The 23,427-nt window shown below is 46.2% G+C and overlaps 1 protein-coding gene across 1 annotated transcript in view; it reads right to left on the reverse strand.

Moving 5' to 3' along the window:
• Positions 1 to 3,885: 3,885 nt before the first annotated feature.
• Positions 3,886 to 23,427, reverse strand: part of LOC310785134 (growth factor receptor-bound protein 10-like) — a gene marked incomplete at its 5' end in the record, with an annotated part of 50,727 nt that continues 31,185 nt past the window's right edge. Inside the window, 12 exons of the mRNA XM_083646122.1 lie at positions 3,886 to 4,993; positions 7,869 to 7,962; positions 8,335 to 8,422; positions 9,537 to 9,600; positions 10,911 to 11,027; positions 12,445 to 12,522; positions 12,656 to 12,754; positions 14,435 to 14,545; positions 15,509 to 15,646; positions 16,468 to 16,542; positions 19,333 to 19,448; positions 22,109 to 22,265. Of these exons, the coding sequence (XP_083502248.1) occupies positions 4,847 to 4,993; positions 7,869 to 7,962; positions 8,335 to 8,422; positions 9,537 to 9,600; positions 10,911 to 11,027; positions 12,445 to 12,522; positions 12,656 to 12,754; positions 14,435 to 14,545; positions 15,509 to 15,646; positions 16,468 to 16,542; positions 19,333 to 19,448; positions 22,109 to 22,265 (1,284 nt within the window). The 3' untranslated portion in view covers positions 3,886 to 4,846. The remainder of the gene's footprint in view (positions 4,994 to 7,868; positions 7,963 to 8,334; positions 8,423 to 9,536; positions 9,601 to 10,910; positions 11,028 to 12,444; positions 12,523 to 12,655; positions 12,755 to 14,434; positions 14,546 to 15,508; positions 15,647 to 16,467; positions 16,543 to 19,332; positions 19,449 to 22,108; positions 22,266 to 23,427) is intronic.

Here is a 23,427-nt window from a genome sequence, read left to right on the forward strand (position 1 = left end):
AAAACCATTCAGTAACTGCATGGAGGGAGGACATGGATCACAGCCGTTTGGTTTATAGCAATGTTGTCTTTTTATTATTCTAATTTCCAATAAACAGAGAATATATCAGTCCCTTATTTGTACAAAAATACCTGAACAGGATACAATGTGGATCCAGGAGCCATACAGAGGTTTACAGAATGAAGCAAAGCAGAGTGGGGTTATCTTAAAAATTATTACGGTTCATTTGCTCTTTTGCTTTCCCTGAAATGTTCATTTTACTCCCAAATACAGCTTAGAAATCCCTGGGGGGGAAAACAGCCTAAAACTGAGTCAACATTTTACTTGCTTCTACGCTGGCGAGGGGACATCTATGCAATTTATACCTGAAATTAGGAATTGGTTCCAGTAGGATTATGGTTCACAGTCCCAACTAACTATAAATTAGTGTAGTGGACGGATGGCGACTACGGTCTTTGCTGCTGTTCAGAAGCAAGAGGCACCTGCTGCAAGAATAGGCTTGCTTAAGAAAGAGGGGGAGGGGGAAACAATGAGTTAAAAGATTGATAATGAAATCCACAACCCTCTTGAGCCTACAGCATATAACTGCACTACTTGTGATGACAGGTGTACAAAGTATTGAAGCTACTAGAAATTTCCCCAAGGGTAAAATTATGTAAAACCATGGATAGGGTTAATATCTGACCCCAACACACGGGGCGCTGCAGATCGCTCGAGTGTGTTCTCATTCCCCATGCATCCAATGTTTACTATTTGTCAGGACCCCATGGGGTCACTTCTCATTTTTCGACACCACCAGTTACATTCCTTCGCATTGAACGTTGGTGAATTTGAAAAATGTCATGTCGGTTAATTTGAAAATGCTGCCGCTTTGGTTAAGCAACTAAAACAAGGTTAAGGTTATGGTTTGCGGTTGTGGGTTGTGGGTCACAAGTTGTGGGAGTTCTGTTGGACTACCCTGCTCGTCCAAAAATGACGAGAAAGCGTTGCTTTCGGGTCGGTATAGTGACACCAAGGGACTTGAAAAATAGTCAACATAGGATGCGTGAGAATGGGCTGTGGCAGACAGATAGAAGGGGATATTCAAAAGGTGTGGCATTAAAATGATCATGTAAATAGACAGAATTGAATGCTGGCAGAATTGAAAGACTCTGTCAGCCTGTCAGCTTATACACACAACTGATGTTCAGAAATTTGACGCGTGCCAAATATCCAGTTTGATCTAAAAAAAAAAGATTAATTTAATACTGTATATACTGTGGTATATTCGTTCTTTTTATAAAATGTAATTTTGTGGCAAACCAAAGACAATATACAATGATGTCAATATACACACAATCAAATAATGGAAAAAAAGGACAAAATAAATCATTCTTCATTTTACACGGAGTTATGAGCAAAAGCATAACGCCCCATACATAGTGATCTGTGACCTAGGTACAGTGTTAGATCTACGTCTTCTCCATAGCTTCACATACTTGGAAAACAACTTATACTGTATACTGGTATATTCATATACTTGTGTATAGGATTGCATTATAGCACAGTGATTAAGATGGAGGGAGGAGAGGGAGAAAATGAGAGGACGCTGCATTACCGTCCTCAGCATCACTTGACTTTATAGAGAGCACTCGACAAAAAAAAAACTGCAACTTTCATGTCACTTGTATCTAAAAAGGCAAGTATAATAAGAGTTAGAGTTAGAGTTAGAATAGTGAGTTGGAATAGTGAATATACCAGTCTGGCAATCCCCACACATACAGACACAGACACACACTCACCCCAGGGTCATAGCTTACAGGCTGGACACAGGTGGGAAAGGGGGGCGGGGGGTTCAAGCATTATCCAATCCCTGGAGAGTCTGCCCTGGCTGACTAAGGCCTGATTGGTAGAGCGCAGAGCTGGTGAGTCAGTGAAGTCAGTGATTGGTTGACCGGTGATGGCAGTGGCATGTGTGACAATGAGAGTACTTAGAGAGTTAGCCTGGCAGGGAGCCCGATGGCCTTGCACTAACCCTATTTACTGTAAATCTGGCACGGGACGTATGGTGGGAGGGGGTTGGAAGTGGGAGGCCTTCTAAATCGATTGGAGGCCTCAGCGGGTGTTATGTCACTCACGTGCTTGCGTTCCTGTTGTGATGTCTTTTATAGATATGGTTGCTACTTTTGTTTTGGATGAAGACGGGGCCGCAAGGGACAAAAGTATGGCCACTGATATAATACTGTATGATATTAACCTGCCAGATTTAGAGGAAAAAATCCACCCTCTGATACCCTTTAACTGTTGGATATCAATCTGTGATTTTCAGTGTGTTCCAGGGCTTATTTTGTGATGAAGTTTTGATTTTTATGGGTGAACCGGCTTTCCTTCAACCTGAATCTGCTTCGTCTACTTCTACTTCAGTTAGTGATCTCCTACATTTCCCAGAATACCTTGCGACAACCCCATACAAGCCGTGTGAACTTGTTAATTTCAATCAAAGATGGGCGTATGGGCATACAAATATATCTACATGTAGCTCGTCAACTAATTTAGTTAGTGAACAGGGTCGATGGTAGCGATGTTTTGTGGCTACTCTATTTAAGCTACTGTTGGTGCAGAAATTAGTATGATTGATCATGATTGCTGAACATTGGTGCAAAACATCATATTGGTGCAAAATGGTGAGTCTAGAAAGAGGCTCTTGCTCTTTGATTCAGAGGGACTGACACCAAAACCTGATTACTGTAATGTTTTTAAACAGCTTGTCCGTGCAAATAAGAAAAACACACCACAAAACAACAAGATGGGCCCAGAAATGCAAGGTACATCAGCACTTCCTTAAGTGTCAAAGTATTTTAGGATGGATTTTCCTTTCAGAGGCATAAAGACAAAATATAAGGGACTCTTGATTTACTCCACCCTGGTAAAATCTGAAATGTCTTACTGTATGTGCATTGCAATATAGCTTCAATTTCATACACAAGGCTCACAATTTTCACTTAAGGCGAGTGAAGCTCATTTGACTGTGTGCGGATGCACAGACAACTAAGTCCACATTTCAAGTCAAGTGTTCGATTCAACATAAATTAAAGAAACAACAAGTACTGGGAGTGCTTTTGTTGATTTGTCTTTTCTGGAGAGAGGGGACAGTGGTCAGGTGTCTCCACCGTGGGAATGAATCCTACCATGACAGCTGCACACGCTCCTCAAGCCCATGGATCTCGGATCATCAGTCAGGCTCAATGACAAGGTGCAAGCAGTGAGCTCAGAACAGACTAGGAATAGAACATGACATTCATCGACAAACTGACTGATTTAAAGCTGCTGTAAGCGATATTTTTTGTTAAAATAAATGTTAAATAGCTCTATATTCTGACAGCAATCACTGTTATAGAGTGTTTGGTCAGTAAAATGGGTCTCCCACTCGCTCTGCTTTGCGGTAAAACAGGAGAGAGCATTTTCTGGCATCCCACTTTATCCAATCAGGAGAGAACTCAACAAAGGATTGAGTCAACACGGTTCTCATTCCCAAGTAGTCAAATATGGACGCTTTGGGGTGGTGTTCTGGACCGGATCACCAACCCAAAGCGTCAGTATTTGACTACTTGGGAATGGGAATGGTGTTGACTCAATCCTTCCTCCAGAATCGCTTACAGCACCTTTAACCTTTTAGACTCAAGATTCCAAAAGTGACTGAAACGGTGGAAGCGTGAGTTTTGGGGGGGGGTTACACATTTCTATATAATAGTCTCCTCCCCTTCTTCTCTTGAGACGCTGTGGCCGGCTTACGAAGCACATTCATATTCGCCGATCATGCCGTTACAGGCCTGCGCGGAGGCCCGAGGCGTTCCCCCGAAACCTTTCCCCAAAAAGGCACTGCGCGATCGTCCCGCGAGAGGAAGGAGAGGAAGACGACAACAACAAGCGGGAAAGCTTCATTCAGCTAGAGGGGACAGCTGTCGTCCGTCCGCCCCCGGGAGTGCATAACTAGTTCTGCATTGAATCGACAGTAATAAAAACAGCATTAAAATGACATCAAGTAATCAACTCTACAGGAGAGGCCCTTTTACGGCCCTCCTGATAAACATTCCTCTGGCCCTTTCAGCAAAACCCCTTGAAATTGTTCGGCTTACTTTTGCCTTTAGCTTTTTTATTCTCTCTCTTTTCTCTACGAAATGTCTGTGAGCTTGAGTGGAAGAGGAGGGGGATTTGGGAGGCTGGGCGGGGGTGTGGGGGGGGGGTTGTTGCACTGTGGAGGTCGTAGGACAGGACACGGCAGAGATCACCAAGGCCGCGTGAAGTCCGTCGAGTCGGCTTGGGGGAGAACAGGTGTTCAGCTTATCCAGACTGGACTGCACAGGTTGAGGAAAACTCCCAGATCCGTTAGAACCCGATGAGACCCGGAGAGGTTCCCGTCCATCCCTGATGCTCGATGAGGAAGTTGAGAGGGTGGCGCCTCCCGGAGGGCACCACAGCTTATCAGGCCGGGAGGGTAGAGTGTAGGGAAGGACAATGAGGGAGGAATCCGTCCGAGACCTGCAGCACTCCGTCTGCGTTTATGACGACAAACGGCGAAACAACGTAGATCCCGTGGGGGGGGGGGCGTCGGGGTGACTGCTGCTGTGTCCGGAAGTCGCGACGCTTTGGGGACCATCTGGGCGGTTCCCATTTGAACATCCGAAAAGCAGTAGGGAAGGTGGAGAGAGAAAGCGCGCCCCAACCCCCAGCTGAGTTCTTCACATCTACAATACTTGACTTAACCTTAGCCTCGCCGCGGCGCTGAGGGAAGGGGCAGATACGATGTGGGGTGAGGGATGATGGGGGTATTGGGGAGGTGGTATCTCTGGTGGTTGGGGATGGGGGGTCACAAGGCCACGGCGGTGCAGGGGTGTTTGAGCTTGCAGGGCAGCACTCCTCTGTTGAGCTGGTAAAACTCCACCAGGTGGATCAGGTCGGTGAACTTGGTGGCGCCGTCGTCGAGGCTGAAGAACGCCTGGCCCTCTTCCTCACACTTCACCACAGGGAGGAGAGGACAGTTAACCATCACATGACAATCAGCATGTACACGTATGTATGTGACACTTTTTGAAGCTGCACTGGAAACAAGTGGAGCTCTCTCACCCCATTGAAGGGGTTTTAACTCTTTCTCCGCCAGCCTAAAAAAAAAGTTGCCAGCCACAGCCAGAGTTTTTGATCATTTTCACTAATCTTTCAAGACCCCTGAATATTTGTAAATGTCAATACATCAAAAGAAAGAACAGAGCCTCTGTTTTCATACAAAATGTATTAAAAGTATGTATTCTAGCTCCATTTGTTCTTTAGTTATCAAGACTTGAATGTAGGTAATTTTCATCAAAAACTAACGTTTTCAGACAAAAAGCAGAGAAAAATGCATTTTTGTATTCACTCACTCACTATTCCCATATAGTGTTGATCATATAGTGACCTATATGGGGAATGATTAAAATTAGTTTCGGACACTACACAGATTTTTTTCCTGGAGATCAGTCACCAGATGCGCCGGGTATTCATGTGACGCAAGCAATCCGAGCCCACTATCACAAACAACTGAGCTCATGAGCAGATTGAAATGTCCTCAGGTAGTATTGATGTTGCATGTTTTGTCTGCTAAATCCTAAATAAATCGTTGAAATTCTAATTACATGCACGTGTGGTTTTGTCAACTATGGTGCGGTCTCCTAATAGCAGTTTGCTGGTCAAGTACGACGACTTTCTTCTTCTCCTTCGGTAAAGACAACCGCATTGCATTGTGGTATACCGGCGAAAATGTAGTGTACATTCGCTGTTCACTAGAAATCGCTGGGCATTGTGGGTATTTTATAGTGGACTAAATAGTGAATCAAATTAACAGTTTAGAATTCGGACACTATACAAAAAATGGCGACACACTAAATAGTCTACTCTTTCTGTCATAGGGACCGATTCCGCACAGGGCTACTGTCTCCGAGTGCGGATACTGTGTTACACCGAAATATGCAAAACATGTGCCACTGTGTATTGTTCTGCGGTCACACATTTCAGTGGTCACAGGTTTCCCTGTAACACCATCGCATTCAGGCTGCCGTCGGGAGACGAGAGGCGGTGGCCGAGTCTCGCCGAGCCGGGCGGGCACTGGTTCTCCATGTCTGGAGGGCTGGAGCTCATCTACCAGCTGAAATGTATAAGATGTGGGAGCTGGTGAACTGGATTACTAAGCTAACAGAGACTGACTTGTCTACGTTTTCCAGCGCCTGGTGAAAAAAATCCTTAAAGTCGAGGTGAATCCGTTCGTTTCAGACTGAAAACAAATTGAGAGGCGGACCATATACGGTGTCGATGATTTCATTTGACAATTCTGTCGACTGGCTTTGGCATCGGCCAATCCTGGCGTGTTCCACCCCCAAATCGGGTGGGATTCAGCGTGTTGTCGTGCTATGCCCGTGGGATCCGCGGAGTACCAGGCAGCCACCGGCTTCGTGCGGAGCGAGCGGACAATCCGATGCATAGGTGCTGCCTGCCCGCCTGGAATCTCCGAGAGGCGACCCCTGACAGCCAGGGAGGCTGTCAGGCTCGGAGGCGCGCGCCATTATCGTTATAAATGTAAATAATATTCCTGGAATGCGCGTTTTAACGAGCCAGTTACATTTCTTTGCATTCTTAGAGATTGTAGTATTTGTTTTTTGTTCATGTTTCTAACAATTGGCCAAGTTAGTAGTTAGTTTATGGGATAGGAATTCTGCCAGATGACAGGCACTAGGCGCCATTTTCTACTTCATTTGGAAGAGAAAATGATCCTGAAATGAAGATTTGATTGACAGCTGCATGTCGTGATGATTGGTTGATATGGGGTAGAAATTTGATAGTACTAGTCGTGCATTCCTTTATAACTGGGAACTGGTAATCTTACCGGTTCAAAGTTCATGAGCTGGGACGTGACATCACTAGAGCTGGTATTTCCCATTCCAAACTCGTAGGAGCCTCAGCAGCCCCAACCTCAAAAATCCAAGATGGCTGATCCGCGCAACAACAGTAGTTATAATCGTATAAATGCTATTTAGCACTTCTGTCTTCTTTGTGTCTCGTTAAATCAGCTGTACACACAGCACGGCCTACTTCTATCTGTGTGGACATGAGGCTGCAGTGTTTGTATGTGCAAAATGACACGAAATGCCTTGTTATCAACTGTTATTGCTAACAATGGCTAGCCTGGCTAACGAGTGGATCTGACCAGTGAACAGTGAACTTCCCAGCTCAACTTTTCTGCAAATGGAATGCTAACAAAACGGATGTGACGTCATTTAGCCTCCACATCCCAGTTCTTTTGCGATAAGGGAACGCACGATAGGTGACATCAGCAAACTGTACATTAATGTTATCAATGAAATCTTGAAAAATTAACTTTTGATGTGAAAAAGTGTGAAAAACTAAAGAAATTAGATTTTTGTGATTTGTTTGGCATACATTATTAAATAGGTGCACTGCATACCCAGGTATTTGAACTAAAAGAAAAGAAAAGTAATTTTTGGGTTCAGCTCGACTTTAAATTTTGATTGGAATTGGTTGAAGCCACTCGCTGTCATCGAGTCCGCCTTCTCAGCACCATGGCTGCCGATACCAGCTTTGACCAGCGAGCTCTGGAACTTTTCCTATGCTATCCTGATGGGAGACGTGTGGCTTTTCTCTGCTTCCTGGTTTTGGCAGATGGGCATGCATCGTATATGATAACAGAGAAAACACAGACTACTGACCAAAGGTGACATTGGCGGGGAAGCGTTGTCTAAAAAATGGCGACAGAAATCGTCAATGGGAAAGAGTTAACTATGAGCATGAATGTGAGAGTAAATCACTTGTTTAGATGAGATTTTCTGCAGTGTAAACGGACTGACCGGCAGGATCTGGAAGTGCTTGATCTTCTGGTGGTGGCACATGGTGAGGACGAATGCCTTGGGGTTACTCTGACTGTCCCGCAACAAGAACAACCTGCCGCACACAACATGAGACAGAAATCATTCAACCTTTTCATGGAAATTAAGATATATCCCTATTTTTTCCATTTTTGTGCCTTGGTATGTTCTACTGTTTTTCTCATAGTTCTCATTAATGTCTTGTAAATAATATTTTCTCCATTCTTATTTAAACCCTTTCCCGCCTTTGCTGTATCCCATTCTTTATGATTAAAATTACGAAAACTTTATTGTCCACATCAGTGTGTACAGACACACTATCAAATTAACCTACATACTTGTTTGCTGCTGGAATGAACCGGTCTCCCTCCAAGGACCATTAAAGTGTCATCTAATCAAATCTAAAAGACACAAGAGAAACGGTCTCTACTATTTAATGAGCTCTTACCCGTCAACTTGGCCTTGTTGTATGATCATTTTGTGGGCTTCCTCTCGCATGATGCGGCCGTGAAACCACAGCTGAGTCCTGTGGATCACTGAAAGACAGACAACTATGAGACAACTATAAGGCAGCATTCTCTGAGCATTTTCCAAGTGTACTGTACGTTCAAAACTGCTTTAAATCCGTGTTTAAAAATCACAGCCTCGGTCAGGTGTCAGAGGGCACTCTGTCTCATGCCTTCTGGTTCTGCCCTTCACTGACGGGATTCTGGGCCAAAATATTTGACTGGTACTCTAAGGCTTATAAAATAACCCTTCAGCTGGCAGCAGAAGTCACCATCTTCGGCTTCTCGGAGTCCTCTTTGAACTTCCCTACAGCTGTGCAACAATCTCTGACACAGGGGACAATTGTCACCAAGAAACCTTCTTTTCAGCTGTGGTTAGTGGACATGATCTTTGTTATACGGATGGAGAGACTCCGGTTCCTGAGGACCAACTCACTTAAGAGATTTATAACTATCTGGGACCCGTTTCTGGCCTACCTTGACGAGTTTAGGGGTGACGGGTGACTCGCCCGGCTGGTTTCTCATGGATCCCCTTGTGTGAGATACCATGCATAACATCTTTTACAAGCACATAAGCACCTTATGCAGCTGGTAGCACCACGTTGGTGTCGATGTATATGTATGTTTTTTCTTTTCTTTTCCTGTCTGAGTTTGTTCATTTTTGTTTGTTAGTGTTCTGAAAATTGCAAAATAAAATATCAAAAGAAAGAAAAAATCGTCGGACAAGGAGATGGATCAACAGTCATTTCCAAAAGCTCTAATCTAACACGTACACACACGATTTACACAATCTTTATGCTCTTGCTTGGCCAAAGCCTGTACAAGGTGATCAGTGTTGCATTTGGCACTGGTCTAGAGGAGGTTACCTGTGCTGAGAGGGGGGGGGGTGCAGGGGGCTGGGACTGACCTGTGCTGAGAGAGGGGGGGTGCAGGGGGCTGGGACTGACCTGTGCTGAGAGAGGAGGGGTGCAGGGGGCTGGGACTGACCTGTGCTGAGAGAGGGGGGGTGCAGGGGGCTGGGACTGACCTGTGCTGAGAGAGGGGGGGTGCAGGGGGCTGGGACTGACCTGTGCTGAGAGAGGGGTGCAGGGGGCTGGGACTGACCTGTGCTGAGAGAGGGGGGGTGCAGGGGGCTGGGACTGACCTGTGCTGAGAGAGGGGGGGTGCAGGCTGGGACTGCCCAGGACATTCATACGCTGGCTCCGTTTCTGCATGGGACAAAAAGACATGGGAGCAACATTAGACGTGAGATCATAAGATACCAAACCAAATCCCTCGACTCAACTTCCCAACCTCCAGCCTTATCCTTCCCTTTTACAGAGTAGCGTATTTATTCACGTCATGCGGTAATACCGTATTTACAGTCTATGGGTAATACCTGCCCAAACACCCCGAGGATTAAAAGCCAAAATTTGGAAGTGATGCATGTTAATGTACAGCAAGATCAAACATTGCAAATGTCAACCACACACGACAGATATAGGATGAAAATCTTATTAATATGATTCCCTATGGAGCTGTGTCCTGCCATTGACTGAGATATGTAGAATTACCGAACACTTTAGATGACCTACAAAAGGTGCTGGAGGTAAAGGCGAGAGCAGGAGCTATGATCATAAAAGTTTTATTTGATTTGTTTTATTTTATTTGAAATTAACATAGCATTCCCTGCATGCAGGTATTTCGTTTTAGTGACAGTGAAATTAAGGATGTCTGCAAAATCAGGGTTCATCACCAAACCCCAAGTTCCCAAGTAGTATTTAGTACCTGAAAGCTGTTGGTAAAATGGTATTTTCAAGTACTGTATTAAACTTGTAGGCTACCGGTATCTACACTTTTGCCCAGTTCATTCCAGATACATTTAAATCATAGAAAGTAAAAGAGGGAGCCTAAAAGCAAGACATGGAAACATGTTCATTTTTTGAGCCATGCAGACTCCAGAGCTACAATACATGATAGCATTGATCTAAAAGGTGGAGGCTGGGGTGGAGGGGGCAAGCGTTGCCAGCAGCCGCAACGATCAGCAAGGTGGGGAACAGATCAGTGAGTGAGAGGCTGCCCTATTTAAACGGACCGCCTTGTTGTAAGAATGACTGTGATTGGAGAATTGGTTAAATGGTGAACCAAACAGAGGCTGTCAGCTGGTACAGCTGGGGCGTAGCTATGACATCATGTCTTGAATGAACTAACGCAGGCTTCATTTGCAGCTTAAATCCTCCCATATTCCGATCCTGAACTCTCAGACTTCCCACCACATATCCTGAAGATCTGGGCTGGATTTGAATAACCCCCAAAAATATGTCCTAAGTGCTTCCTACCCACTTTTCCTTGACCTGGATGGAAGACATCATGAGGAACGCAGCCCTCCCCTCCCCCTGCAACGCCACATTTCACCTCTCTTCCCTCATCCTCCCCCCTCCTCATGCCTTCACCCTCCTCCTCCTCACCCTCCCCCCTCCTCATGCCTTCACCCTCCTCCTCCTCACCCTCCTCATGCCTTCACCCTCCTCCTCCTCACCCTCCAAGTCTGCCCCTCCTCCAGGGCAGCACTCTGGGCCTCCACGGGGTTGTCGATGACGCGGCCGGTCCGTCCAGAGAAGTCCATGGCCACCAAGGAGTTTTCAGATACACTCCGCTGTCGAGGGAACATGGGAGGGGAGGGGAGGGGAGGGTGGTGCGGGGGGGGTAGACAAGGCCAGAGGTCAGGCAAGCCAGACACACTCACTGGGGCATGACAAATCCTGTCTGCAGAGAGACCCACTTCACTCAATCCACAAATGCCCCTCTGAAGGAAAGCACAAGCCCCTTCTGGCTTTCTGGACTCTTCTGTCCTTCACCCGCTTGGCTATACCCTTTATGTGTGTGTATAGTGTGTGTGTGTGTGTGTGTGTGTGTGTGTGTGTGTGTGTGTGTGTGTGTGTGTGTGTGTGTGTGTATATATATATATGCAGTCATAATTTGTAAGCTATTCATTCATTAGTATTATATAGTACCAGGCAATATTGTACTTAATGACTTCAGTCAAAACAGAAATACTCCTTGAGAGAAAAGCACAAGCATCTCTGGGTTCCTTGGCTCATTTCACTCAATTTGTCATAGCTTTTTAGAATTGCAGTTACAGTACATATTGTTGTGTAAAAACAAATTAGACTATTTGCATGCTATGTATGTATGTATATATATATATATATATATACATCGAGGAATTGCTGTCATAATCTGTATATTATTAATTCACAAGAATATACAGTTGAAGTCGGAAGTTTGCATACACTTGAAGTAATACAAAAAAAAAAACACTCCACACATTTCATGTAAAAAAATAGTTTGGTAAGTTGGTTAGGACATACTTCGTGCATGACACAAATAACTTTTCAAACAGTTGTTTACAGACAGATAATACACTTATTCTTATAACTTACCCTTATAATTCCCAATATCACAATTGCAGTGGGTCAGAAGATTGCATACACTAAGTTGGCTGTGCCTTTTAAACAGCTTGGAATATTCCAGAAAATTATGTCATGGCTTTAGAAGCGTCTGATAGGCTAATTGACATCATTTGAGTCAATTGGAATTTTATAATCTGACTGTAAACACTTGTTGAAAATAATTATTTGTGTCTTGCACAAAGTAAATAACCAACTTACCAAACTATAGTTTTTTTAATGAACATGAAATGTGTGGAGTGGTCAAGTGTATGCAAAACCCCCGAATCTGGACCAAAAGCCTATCATCGATACGGCAGCATTGTTTCGACCCCATTAACGCAGGTCAAACCCAGCGACGATGGTTTGAACGGAAATTTATTTCAGCGACGTTTAACAAATCCTTCTTATGCAAAATGCAAAAGCCATCCAGGCCATTTCCTCTGGAGTATCTGCGCTCTGTCGGAGCGAGAGGCGAGGGGCCGCGAGGTGGAACTGGTTTCCAGTTCGCCATCAGCTAATTAATGGATCAAGCTGGATTGTCCCCGCCTGAATGGAGGCATTTGTGCGGGGTTGTAAGGAGGGGGGGGATCTCAGAGAGCAGGTCAACAGAAAGAACCTCACCACAGGCGCCGAGAAATGTGACAGGTTGGACTTCCTCTGCTGGGGTACGTTGTAGTTCTGATACAGTAATATCCCATACTGCGAAGACAAGAGGGAAGAAACGGAGTCAACACATCTTCTCATGTGCTTTCAGATGATTATTGTGCTGGGTATACGGCTCATAGCCTTGGCTGCAGCTATAGTAAGATCATAGAAAAGGAGAGGGCAGTACCTTTAGCAGTCTGAAGGCGGTCATCCAGCAGGTCCTGCTCTGCTCGTCCTCGGCACACAGCATCTTCAGCTCCTTACAGTCACTCCTCACTTTACTGGGCTGCCAAATCAAACAACACACACCATTATACTGATGTGATGTTCAATCCATGAGATGCACGTTATGACTCTCACCCTGTAAATTTGACTAGGGTTCAACCGATATCAGTGTATTGATCAATTCGACAGTAAATATATAATCAATCAAACTGCATCATACAAATACATCAATGATACTCAACTTGCGGCCCGCGATTGAATTGCAAAAAAAAAAAGATACCCGCTGAATAAGTGTCCAAATGTCCATGTCATTCTGGCCAATACTCCACTTCTGTTATAGCATTTCAGTCTGGAATATGGAATATCTTTCAATAATCTATGATTTAGCTGCTGAATTGTCAAATACCGCCGTCTGCTTGCTCCCCAGGCACTTATGTATGTACTTAACGTAACCAACTTAACCTAACTAACTATCCGGTGTGCACAACATTGTCAGACTAAACTCCGGCTGACACCACAAAAACCTACAATCCACTACAGAAAAATGTATATTGTTTGTTTATTAACTGGCCCCTGGCCTTCTATCATTTCACGAAAGTGGCCCCCGGACAAAGCAAGTTGAGTATCCCTGACATACATCATATGGAGCTTCACGAAAAATGACTGTATGATATCAGATTTCTACTAAAAGGCCAATATCGCCCCGATGTATATCAGTCTAACCCTATAGTGAAGACTATTCTAGCTTCACAGCATGGACTTTGCCCCTTTTCTTCCACTGCTCCTTCAATTTAACCCCTATGGATAATTGAATTCATGTCACCATGGCGACAATTCAGGCACCCGCCCATCTCATGAAAACCCTCACCCAATCCTGCACCGTCAGCCCTGCTGACAGCATCTGACATGCTAGTCGTCTAGTGTGTGTGTGTGTGTGTGTGGGGAAGGGGGGGTGCAGATTCCCTGTCGCATCCCAGCTTATCCCGTTGGGCTTATCCCAGATCAGCAGGTGACCCACCACGGATAACTCCTGAAGCGGGACACACAGTGCCGAGTGTCTGTTCAGACCCCCACTGGGAGTTTTAACCCCCGTGCCCTCTGACACACACACACACACACACACACACACACACACACACAGACACACACACACACACACACACACACACACACACACACACACACACACACACACACACACACAGGGTTAGGGTTTCCTAAAGGTCAGACATCGGAAGCTGGATACTGTGTGATAGTTTGATTTAAGTTTTAGTGTCCAAATTTAAAATAGCGTATATTAAATGGGCTAGCAGCAGCTTCAATCTATATCGCTCTTGAAAACCCCATCCATTGAACGCTGTTACAAAGACCTTTAAATGATTTTCTTTATGAAAGATGTGCATGATTACGACCAAAATATAAGATGTACCGGTATATATAATGCATCATCTACATAACTAGCACAGTCCAGTTCAATTTGGTTATAGTCTTAAAATGTGTTTTCCTTCAAATAAGACCGAGAAATAAGAGAGAATAAGGCCGATCACTCCTGTAGCATGGAAACAACAATCCTATCTCACCCATATTGGCATTTTCCCCCCATCGTTTTAAGAAAAACAAGATTTTTACAACTCGATTCCGGATTAAATGACTTGCTGCAGTGTATTCCTGTGTGTGTGTGTGTGTGTGTGTGTGTGTGTGTGTGTGTGTGTGTGTGTGTGTGTGTGTGTGTGTGTGCTACCTTGATGCAGAACTGGTAGTCTGTCGGGGCGTTGTGGAGTTTCTTGCCGGTGATGATGGTGAAGACGTTACTCTCCTCCATATCGGCCAGCAGCTGCAGATGTCTGGGCTCCTGGCCAGTCAGGGGGAGATGGGGCGGCAATGTCAGCGGCAATATGAAGAAAAGGAGGGACTACAGCAGTGGTTCTCAAAGTCAAGGACCCCTGGTGGTCCCCAGCAAAAAGGAGGATGCTTTATTTTCACTATAATCCTCTCCATAAGTAGCACAATGACAGAATGTATGACTATTTTTTGTGATGGGTTTCATACACTTTCTGTAATAGAACATCTAAAAGCACAAATCTTATCAGATGGGGGGCCATGGGACCAAATCTTATCAAATTGGGGTCCTTGGTCTAATTTGTGTCAGTTTAGGGGTCCTTGGCTTGATGTGAAAATGTTTCAGAACCACTGGTTTAGAGTATGTGACCAGACGTCCTCACTTCAAAACAAAATCAGGCATTGTGATGTAGGAGTGGAAAATTCAGTGTAATATTCTAAAACTCTTGGTTTGTTGCTACTTGGGAAAGATAAGATGGGGTGAGATTAGATTAAACTTAAATATTTCGGGGTTTTTTGCCGCAGCAAATATTAGGATACAGCAAAGCTATAGGACACACTTTCACTACCTTGGACTAGGGATGTTAATGATGAATCGGCGATCGATTAATCGCTGACCAATCAAACATACTGTATATACCGATTAATCGACAATGCAGGCTATGTGCTATTATATAATTTTTTCTGTGAAATGATTTAACACCACAAGGGCAAAATTTAACTTTCATTGCTTATACAGAGGAAGAAGAATACACCCAAAAACACACCCGTATTAATTGTAAACATTGTAATACAGGAAGTTTGGTTGGTTGATTAACTTGGTGAGTAGGCCTAAAGACAGGTGTAAAAACTCACATTTTGTATTTTCTATTTTGTATGTCAAAAGCTGTTTTTTATATAATGATTAATTGGTTAATTCATCGTTAACATGACCAATTAATCAAATAAAGAAATTGATTAAAATTGGCATCCCTACCTTTGACGTTCCTTTAGTGGAGTAGTAGAGTCCGGAGCGCCGCAAGAACATGTAAAGCTTCTTCCAGGACTTGCGTCCGGGCTCCTTCACGGACAGGAAGCCCTGGATCTCTGGACAGCTGCTGGAGTTCAGGAAGTTCTGCAAAAATACACATGCAATGATAACACTCAGAACCTCCCATCGTTCCCATTCACCCCCATGTTAAAATGTCCCACTTTGTAATAGTGATTAAGCATCTTTACAGCCTGGTCCTTAACCCCCATCTCAAGTGAGCTGTGCAAGGACTCAACCCATTCTCTCCCACTCGGCTGACGAAAAATCAAGATGGCGACGGCCACCACTTCAACTCAAAATGGGAGCCAAAAATCTATGAGATAGCTCTGTCCATATTTTTTAGGTCAGTGGTCATGACGCATGATTTTCAGAAAAACATGCCGGCATTGATAAAAGGAATTGATACCATTGAAGGCATATGACAATTTGGAACCGGTTCTAAACTACTTCTGATTCTCTATTCCCATCCCTATGTGTGTGTGTGTGTGTGTGTGTGTGTTCATGCATGTTCTTGGACTACCAAATGACCTCACAAGGAGAGAAAAATAGAAAAAACTGGAAAATCCCTCAAAGTTAGAACATTTTGCTGGTTCCACACTTCTACAAGAGGCTAGTTTAGGGTTAGGATTAGCGACTGGTAAGGTCGCACGTATAATTGCTTTTGGCAATGCGTTGGCGTGCATATCTTGCATCTGATTGGAGCTTCGGTTGCGCACGTCCTATCCAAATAAACGCTGGGGTGCAGGATGCGCGAGGCAGCCATCACGCGCACGCGAACATGTAGTTAGAAGCAAGTCTATCTCCGCCCTAAGGTTAAGGTCTTGATTAGGGGTTAGGGGATGAATACAGTCAATGGCATATCGTAATACAGACGCGTGTGTGCGTTCGCTGAGTCATCGCCTCACCTGCAAGAGCTGTGACTGTGGGATTGAGCCATCAGTCTCCTGACACCAAGCCACCATCTGCTCTGGAAAGAAGTTCTGCGTGGAAAAACACACAGAGACCAACACATGAGTGAGTGAGAGAGAGAGAGAGAGAGAGAGGGGGGGGGGGGGGGGGGAGGAGGGGGAGGGGGAGAGAGACTAAAAACCACTTACTGTATGTACCAGCTCAAAGTGGGGTCGTGTTTCTGTATGCAGAATATGCATCTATGTGTGTGTGTGTGTGTGTGTGTGTGTGTGTGTGTGTGTGTGTGTGTGTGCGCGCGTGTGTGTGCGTGTGTGTGAGATGAGCTAAGGACTCGAGAGACAAAGCTGTGGGAGTGGTGGGAGCGAGAGAGAGGTAGAGAGAGAGAGAGAGAGAGGTAGGGGGAGAGTGAGTGAGCGAGTGAGCGAGGGCACTCCAGCCTGGGAGTAGATGCAGTATGATCTCACCCGCTGATGTAATCCCCTTTAGCCAGCAGCAGCGCTCCTCTTAGTGTGATTGACAGGTCGCGGCCGGCGCTCGGGTGTTTTACTGTGCTCATTACCACAGAGCTGAGGTCACTCGCTGGCTCCACCACACACCTAAATCACCTCGGCTAATGACGTCACGGCACGGGCGCAACGCCGCACACCGAAATCACCTCGGCCAATGACGTCACGGCACGGGCGCAACGCCGCACACCTAAATCACCTCGGCCAATGACGTCACAGCATGGCCACAACGCAGCACACCTGAATCACCTCGGCCAATGACATCACAGCACGGCCACAACGCCGCACACCTAAATCACCTTGGCCAATGACGTCACGGCACGGGCGCAACGCCGCACACCTAAATCACCTTGGCCAATGACGTTACGGCACGGCCACAACGCCGCACACCTGAATCACCTTGGCCAATGACGTCACAGCACGGCCACAACGCCGCACACCTAAATCACCTTGGCCAATGACGTTACGGCACGGCCGCAACACCGCACACCTAAATCACCTCGGCCAATGACGTTACGGCACGGCCGCAACGCCGCACACCTAAATCACTTCGGCCAATGACATCATGGCACAGCCGCAGCGTGACGACGACGTGCCGGCAGAAGACGCCACGCAGACCAAAGTCCAACACTGACCTATGAGCTGTCGCATGCTACTTACGCAAAGTCCAACACTGACCTACGAGCTGTCGCATGCTGCTTATGCAAAGTCCAACACTGACCTAAGAGCTGTTGCATGTTGCTTAGCTAAAGTCCAACACTGACCTAAGAGCTGTTGCATGCTGCTTAGCTAAAGTCCAACACTGACCTAAGAGCTGTTGCATGCTGCTTAGCTAAAGTCCAACACTGACCTAAGAGCTGTTGCATGCTGCTTAGCTAAAGTCCAACACTGACCTAAGAGCTGTTACATGTTGCTTAGCTAAAGTCCAACACTGACCTACGAGCTGTCGCATGCTGCTTATGCAAAGTCCAACACTGACCTAGAATCTGTCCCACACTGCTTAGCTAAAGTCCAACACTGACGTACGAGCTGTCCCACACTGCTTAGCTAAAGTCCAACACTGACCTAGGATCTGTCCCACACTGCTTAGCTAAAGTCCAACACTGACCTACGAGCTGTCGCATGCTGCTTAGCTAAAGTCCAACACTGACCTGCGAGCTGTCACATGCTGCTTAGCTAAAGTCCAACACTGACCTGCGAGCTGTCGCATGCTGCTTATGCAAAGTCCAACACTGACCTAGGAGCTGTCGCCTGCTGCTTATGCAAAGTCCAAAACTGACCTAGGAGCTGTCACCTGCTGCTTATGCAAAGTCCAAAACTGACCTAGGAGCTGTCGCCTGCTGCTTATGCAAAGTCCAACACTGACCTAAGAGCTGTTGCATGCTGCTTAGCTAAAGTCCAACACTGACCTAGGAGCTGTCGCCTGCTGCTTATGCAAAGTCCAAAACTGACCTAGGAGCTGTCGCCTGCTGCTTATGCAAAGTCCAACACTGACCTAGGAGCTGTCGCCTGCTGCGTATGCAAAGTCCAAAACTGACCTAGGAGCTGTCGCCTGCTGCTTACGCAAAGTCCAACGGTGACCTATGAGCTGTCGCAGCGTGGCGTGCTAAGCGGAGCCAGTCAGAGGAGGTCATTTGGGCAGTGTTTGGGGAGACTCACCAGGGGGTTCCTGAAGAATTCATATTTGGCATCAACATAAATTTAAACATAAACGATTCAACGATTCATCTGTCAAGGATTCGATTCGATTCACATGTCCGCATCGCGATGCATCGATTAAACGATACATTTTGACACCCCTAATATTTGTAGTAATAATGTGTGGTTGTCACAACATCCCAAGGCACACCTGGACTTGCGTTAAGGCACACCATTTGGGAACCACTCTGTTAGACTAATATATCAGTTTGCTGATATACTGGGTCAATATTGGCCTTCATTTAAAAATGAGGCTAAGGCCATTCAGTGTTATCCACCTTTTATTTGATGGACAATATGATGCAGTTTGTCTGAACACTTATTTATTGTAGAATTGATAATACTAATTAATACTACACTGACATTTTGATCACATTACAAGAATAGTAATTATTATTATAGTGGCTATGTGTTTAATGTCCCATGATGTCTACGCTGTTTCAGAGCCTTTACAAGAATTCAATTCTGCATAACTGAATACTTTGTGTGTGAGTGTGTGTGTGTGTGTGTGTGTGTGTGTGTGTGTGTGTGAGTGTGTGTGTGTGTGTGTGTGTGTGTGTGTGTGTGTGTGTGTGTGTGTGTGTGCGTGTGGCTGCGTGGCGTGCTAAGCGGAGCCAGTCAAAGGAGGTCATTTGGGCAGTGTTTGGGGAGACTCACCATGGGGTTCCTGAAGAATTCATATTTGGCATAGTTCTTCCTGAAGAGGAATTTACTGTCGCCGCTCATCCAGGCTTGAACCTGAACCACCAGCTCGTGGTCCTCCAGACACCTCTCTGCACACGCACGCACGCACACACACACACACACACACACACACACACACACACACCATCAGTCTTCACGGCTCACAGAATACTAATACACACCTTTTTATTAGTCAATAATGAGTTTCCCACCTTAGTGCGTGGAAGGATCATGCTATTCCCCCCAGTTCCCCTCCCCCTAACAGCCGCCCCGACCGACCAGAGGAGGCAATAGTGCAGCGACCAGGACACATACCCTTAATCCGGATTCCCAGGCATCCGCAGACATGGCCCAATTGTGCCTGTATGGACGCCCGACCAAGCCGGAGGTAACACGGGGGCTCGAACCTGCGACCCTCGTGTTGGTGGGCAGGGAATCCCCCCCGCTGCACTACCCGGACCCCCCAACCTTGTTTATAAGATTTTCTGAGCCATTTTCTTTCTCATGATCACAGGGCGGAGGTCAGAGTTTGAACAGCTTTTTTAATTGGCCATTGCATCACCGATGGCAGCTCTGTAGGTAAACAGTGACGCAGCAAAAAAAAAAAAAAAGAAAACAGGAGACAGGCAAGGGAGAGAGAGGTTAAAAGAGGAGAGGCTGTTAAATGAAATGAGGGCGGGAGGGAGGGACGGAGGAGGAGGAGAAGAGCGGGATGAGATGGAAAAGGGGGCGGGGCTTGCAGGGAGATGATGTCATGTATTTTAGGCTGATTGCTGAGAGCAGCGAAGCCATAAGCAGAGACACAACCACACATTAAGAGCTCACTCAGACCTGACCTTCTCAGCCACACAGGCCCAATTACTGTGTGTGTGTGTGTGTGTGTGTGTGTGTGTGTGTGTGTGTGTGTGTGTGAGTGAGAGTATGTGTGTCTGTGTGTGTGTGTGTGTGTGTGTGTGTGAGTGAGAGTATGTGTGTGTGTCTGTGTGTGTGTGTGTGTGTGTGTGTGTGTGTGTGTGTGTGTGTGAGTGAGAGTATGTGTGTCTGTGTGCTCTCCTTTCTTGAAGTTGAGGGCGCACGATCTCACAGTGCTGCCGATTAGAAATTGATAGTGACAGAATGTTCTAGTTCTGCGTGAACACACACACACGCACACACACACGCGCGCGCGCGCACACAACACGCACGCACACACACAACACGCACGCAGACAACACACACAACACACACACGTGAAATGATAGCAACTAGGATTTAGCAGTAATTCCCCCTTCCAGATTAACTTGCACAGTCACGGTTTTATTAAGGACACGCTCTGTCTCATACAATATTTTTGACCAAATACCTCGATATCAATATTGGGATGACTACTGATGCTTTCACAACATATTTACACAATGAGATTTTTTTATAAATAATCGCCAGTAATGTGGATATGATGACTAAGTGGGTAAAGGCAAATAATTGAACAGCTACAACAGACTGGTAAGTTCAGAAAATGACATCACTTTAAAAGCAGGAAAAGACAACACTTAAGCCATATCATATTACCATACCCAAAATCTAAGGTGATACCTAGTCTGATATCATGATATGGATATAACATGAATATATTGCCCTGCCCTAACACACGCTCTCTCTCATACATACTTTTCACTGAAACTGTAGTCACAGTTCATGCTAAAAAAGCATACTGGCTGCAGTTTAAGGGTTGGACATGGTTGAGCTGTGTGTGTGTGTCTGTGTCTGCACGCGCGCGCACGCGCGCTCTCTCTCTGGCTGCTAGCAGGGGAATTTCCTGTGGAGGGTTAAGGAAAGATTGATTGGCTGGGAAGGCTAGGGGCTCGTCTGATGGAGGCCAGCGATTGGTTGCTTGCTGCTCTGGTATGACGCTAAGTCCCGGCCTCTCCGCCCTTCCCCCTCTCCCTCTCTCTCTTCATCTCTCTCTCTCTGCCCCCCTTCCTCTCCTCACCTCACATTCCATCTCTCCAGTGCACTTTTTTCCAGAAACGCCGATCAAGCAGCAAAAAGCACAAAGCGATCCTTTGACTCTAAAAATACGACTGGCGAGTAGGAAAGCCTCGCCGAGGACAAAGACTGACGCACACAAATAAATAAATAAATACCCAAAAAAGAACGCTTCAAAGGCGAGCGAGCAGAAGTGAGGCGGACGCAGCGAGTCTGTGAGCACGTTATGAGGAGGGAGAGAGGCATGCGAGTGGAACATGGACCACAACCCCCCTCCCTGAGTCATATACAGAAGACATGCAGGCCAGCCAGCACACCCCGGGCCATGCTCAAGTGAACATACACACTGAGGGGTCACAGAGGAATGTACCCCCACCCATGCAGGCAGACACAAAAAGGCCATAGGCACATAGAGCCATACACTGCTGCAAAAACCATGTACAGGGCTCAAATCATTTGACCTCCCGTCCCGAGTTTTCACACGTTTTTAGGGCCGATATAAATCTTCAAAGCGTTATTTCATAGCATAATGTCACAGTAAGCATAAAACTGATGTACGCTGCATGAGAATAGGCTCTCTTAAGAGGGGGAGCATAAATGTATGCTCTTTTCTGGAAATAGAATAGATTTTCTATTATGTCGGCGCGTTTCCCTTATGATGATCACCGACCCATATTTTTTTCATAGCTAGCTTTTACAGCTACACCTCTGCCTAAACACATATTGACATATACAGTAGAGAGTACTATAGGTGCACCGTGACAAAACGCACGCATAGACATACCGAGGCCGAGGATGGGGTGGTGCTCCACCAGACTCCAGCAGTTGTCGTCCAGACAGTGGCTCTTGTAGACCAGGAGCTGGCAGACGTCTCTGGCCGTCATGTCGGCCGGGATCTCCACCACCTTCCCGGCCCCATCCTCGCTCCACACCTTCACGATCTGCAAACAACAAAAAGGGGCCAAAATGGAAGCACGTCGTCAACAACAACAACAACAACGCGATTGCACAAAAACATGCATGTCACACACTTATTGAGTGAGGCGCGCCGGAGCGTTTGGAACGTGGCGCGCCGCATCCTGCGCCACAATTCAACAATTGCAAACCCACAGAGAGAAGAAGGGAGGAGAGGAGAGCACAGACGGGAGGCTACTTTTACCTCCACAGCCGAGTCCTTTGGCAAGTCCATCGGCCCTGAGAGGTCCTATTCACATCGCTTTGCCACTCCAACACCAGACGCAACGCTACGCGCTTAGAAAGGGAAGGGAGATGTCTAGGAAAGTCGGACGGCCCCAGCACTGTCGGTTCAACCCTTTTGTCCACAGCTTGCACACACACACACACACACACACACACACACACACAGACACACACACGCACACAGACACAAGCGCGCGCACACATCCACAAACACAAATAAGCAGGCGAACTTGCGTGCACACACTAACACACACGTTCTCTCTCACAAGCAAGAATATCCACTGGAGGAAAGGAAAAAGTAGTCAGTCACACGAACGACATTCGCACATGTTGCATCTCGAGTACGTCTTTAAAATATCACTGCTGGGAGCAGCACAGTTTACGGCCACAGTACCTCCCATTGTTGCGCCATTTTGAACCATTTCGGCCAAGTGCCCCGGGCGACATTTAAACTGTGTTTCTCCACAGATAACCACACAGCAGCTGCTTCACACTACAGTATGTGCAGAGCCACACAAATGCCAGGGACAGGCACATGCACACTCGCCCTCACACACACACACACACACACACACACACACAGAATCAAGCGAATGAACATCTACAAGTGCACGCAAACCACAAGAAGAACTCAGCTCATCTTTCACGCATCACAGAGTAGAACATGGATGTGTGTGTGTGTGTGTGTGTGTCTGCGCGCGAGTGTGTGTGTCTGTGTGTGTTTTCCCACACGCCCACACATCTTCTGTCCGCCGCAGGGAATCTGCTGAAAAATTCAGTCGCCCTGCGCTTCGCACAAATCTGCCCGAGAACAACTGTTAAAAATGACGCGAAAAAACAAGGTGCAAAGCCAGCAGGCGGGTGTGTGCGTGTGTGTGCTGGTGCTGGTGGAGGGCACGGAAA

This window comes from Poromitra crassiceps, assembly GCF_964638095.1.
Source record: "Poromitra crassiceps genome assembly, chromosome: 11".
Taxonomy (NCBI): Eukaryota; Metazoa; Chordata; class Actinopteri; order Beryciformes; family Melamphaidae; genus Poromitra; species Poromitra crassiceps.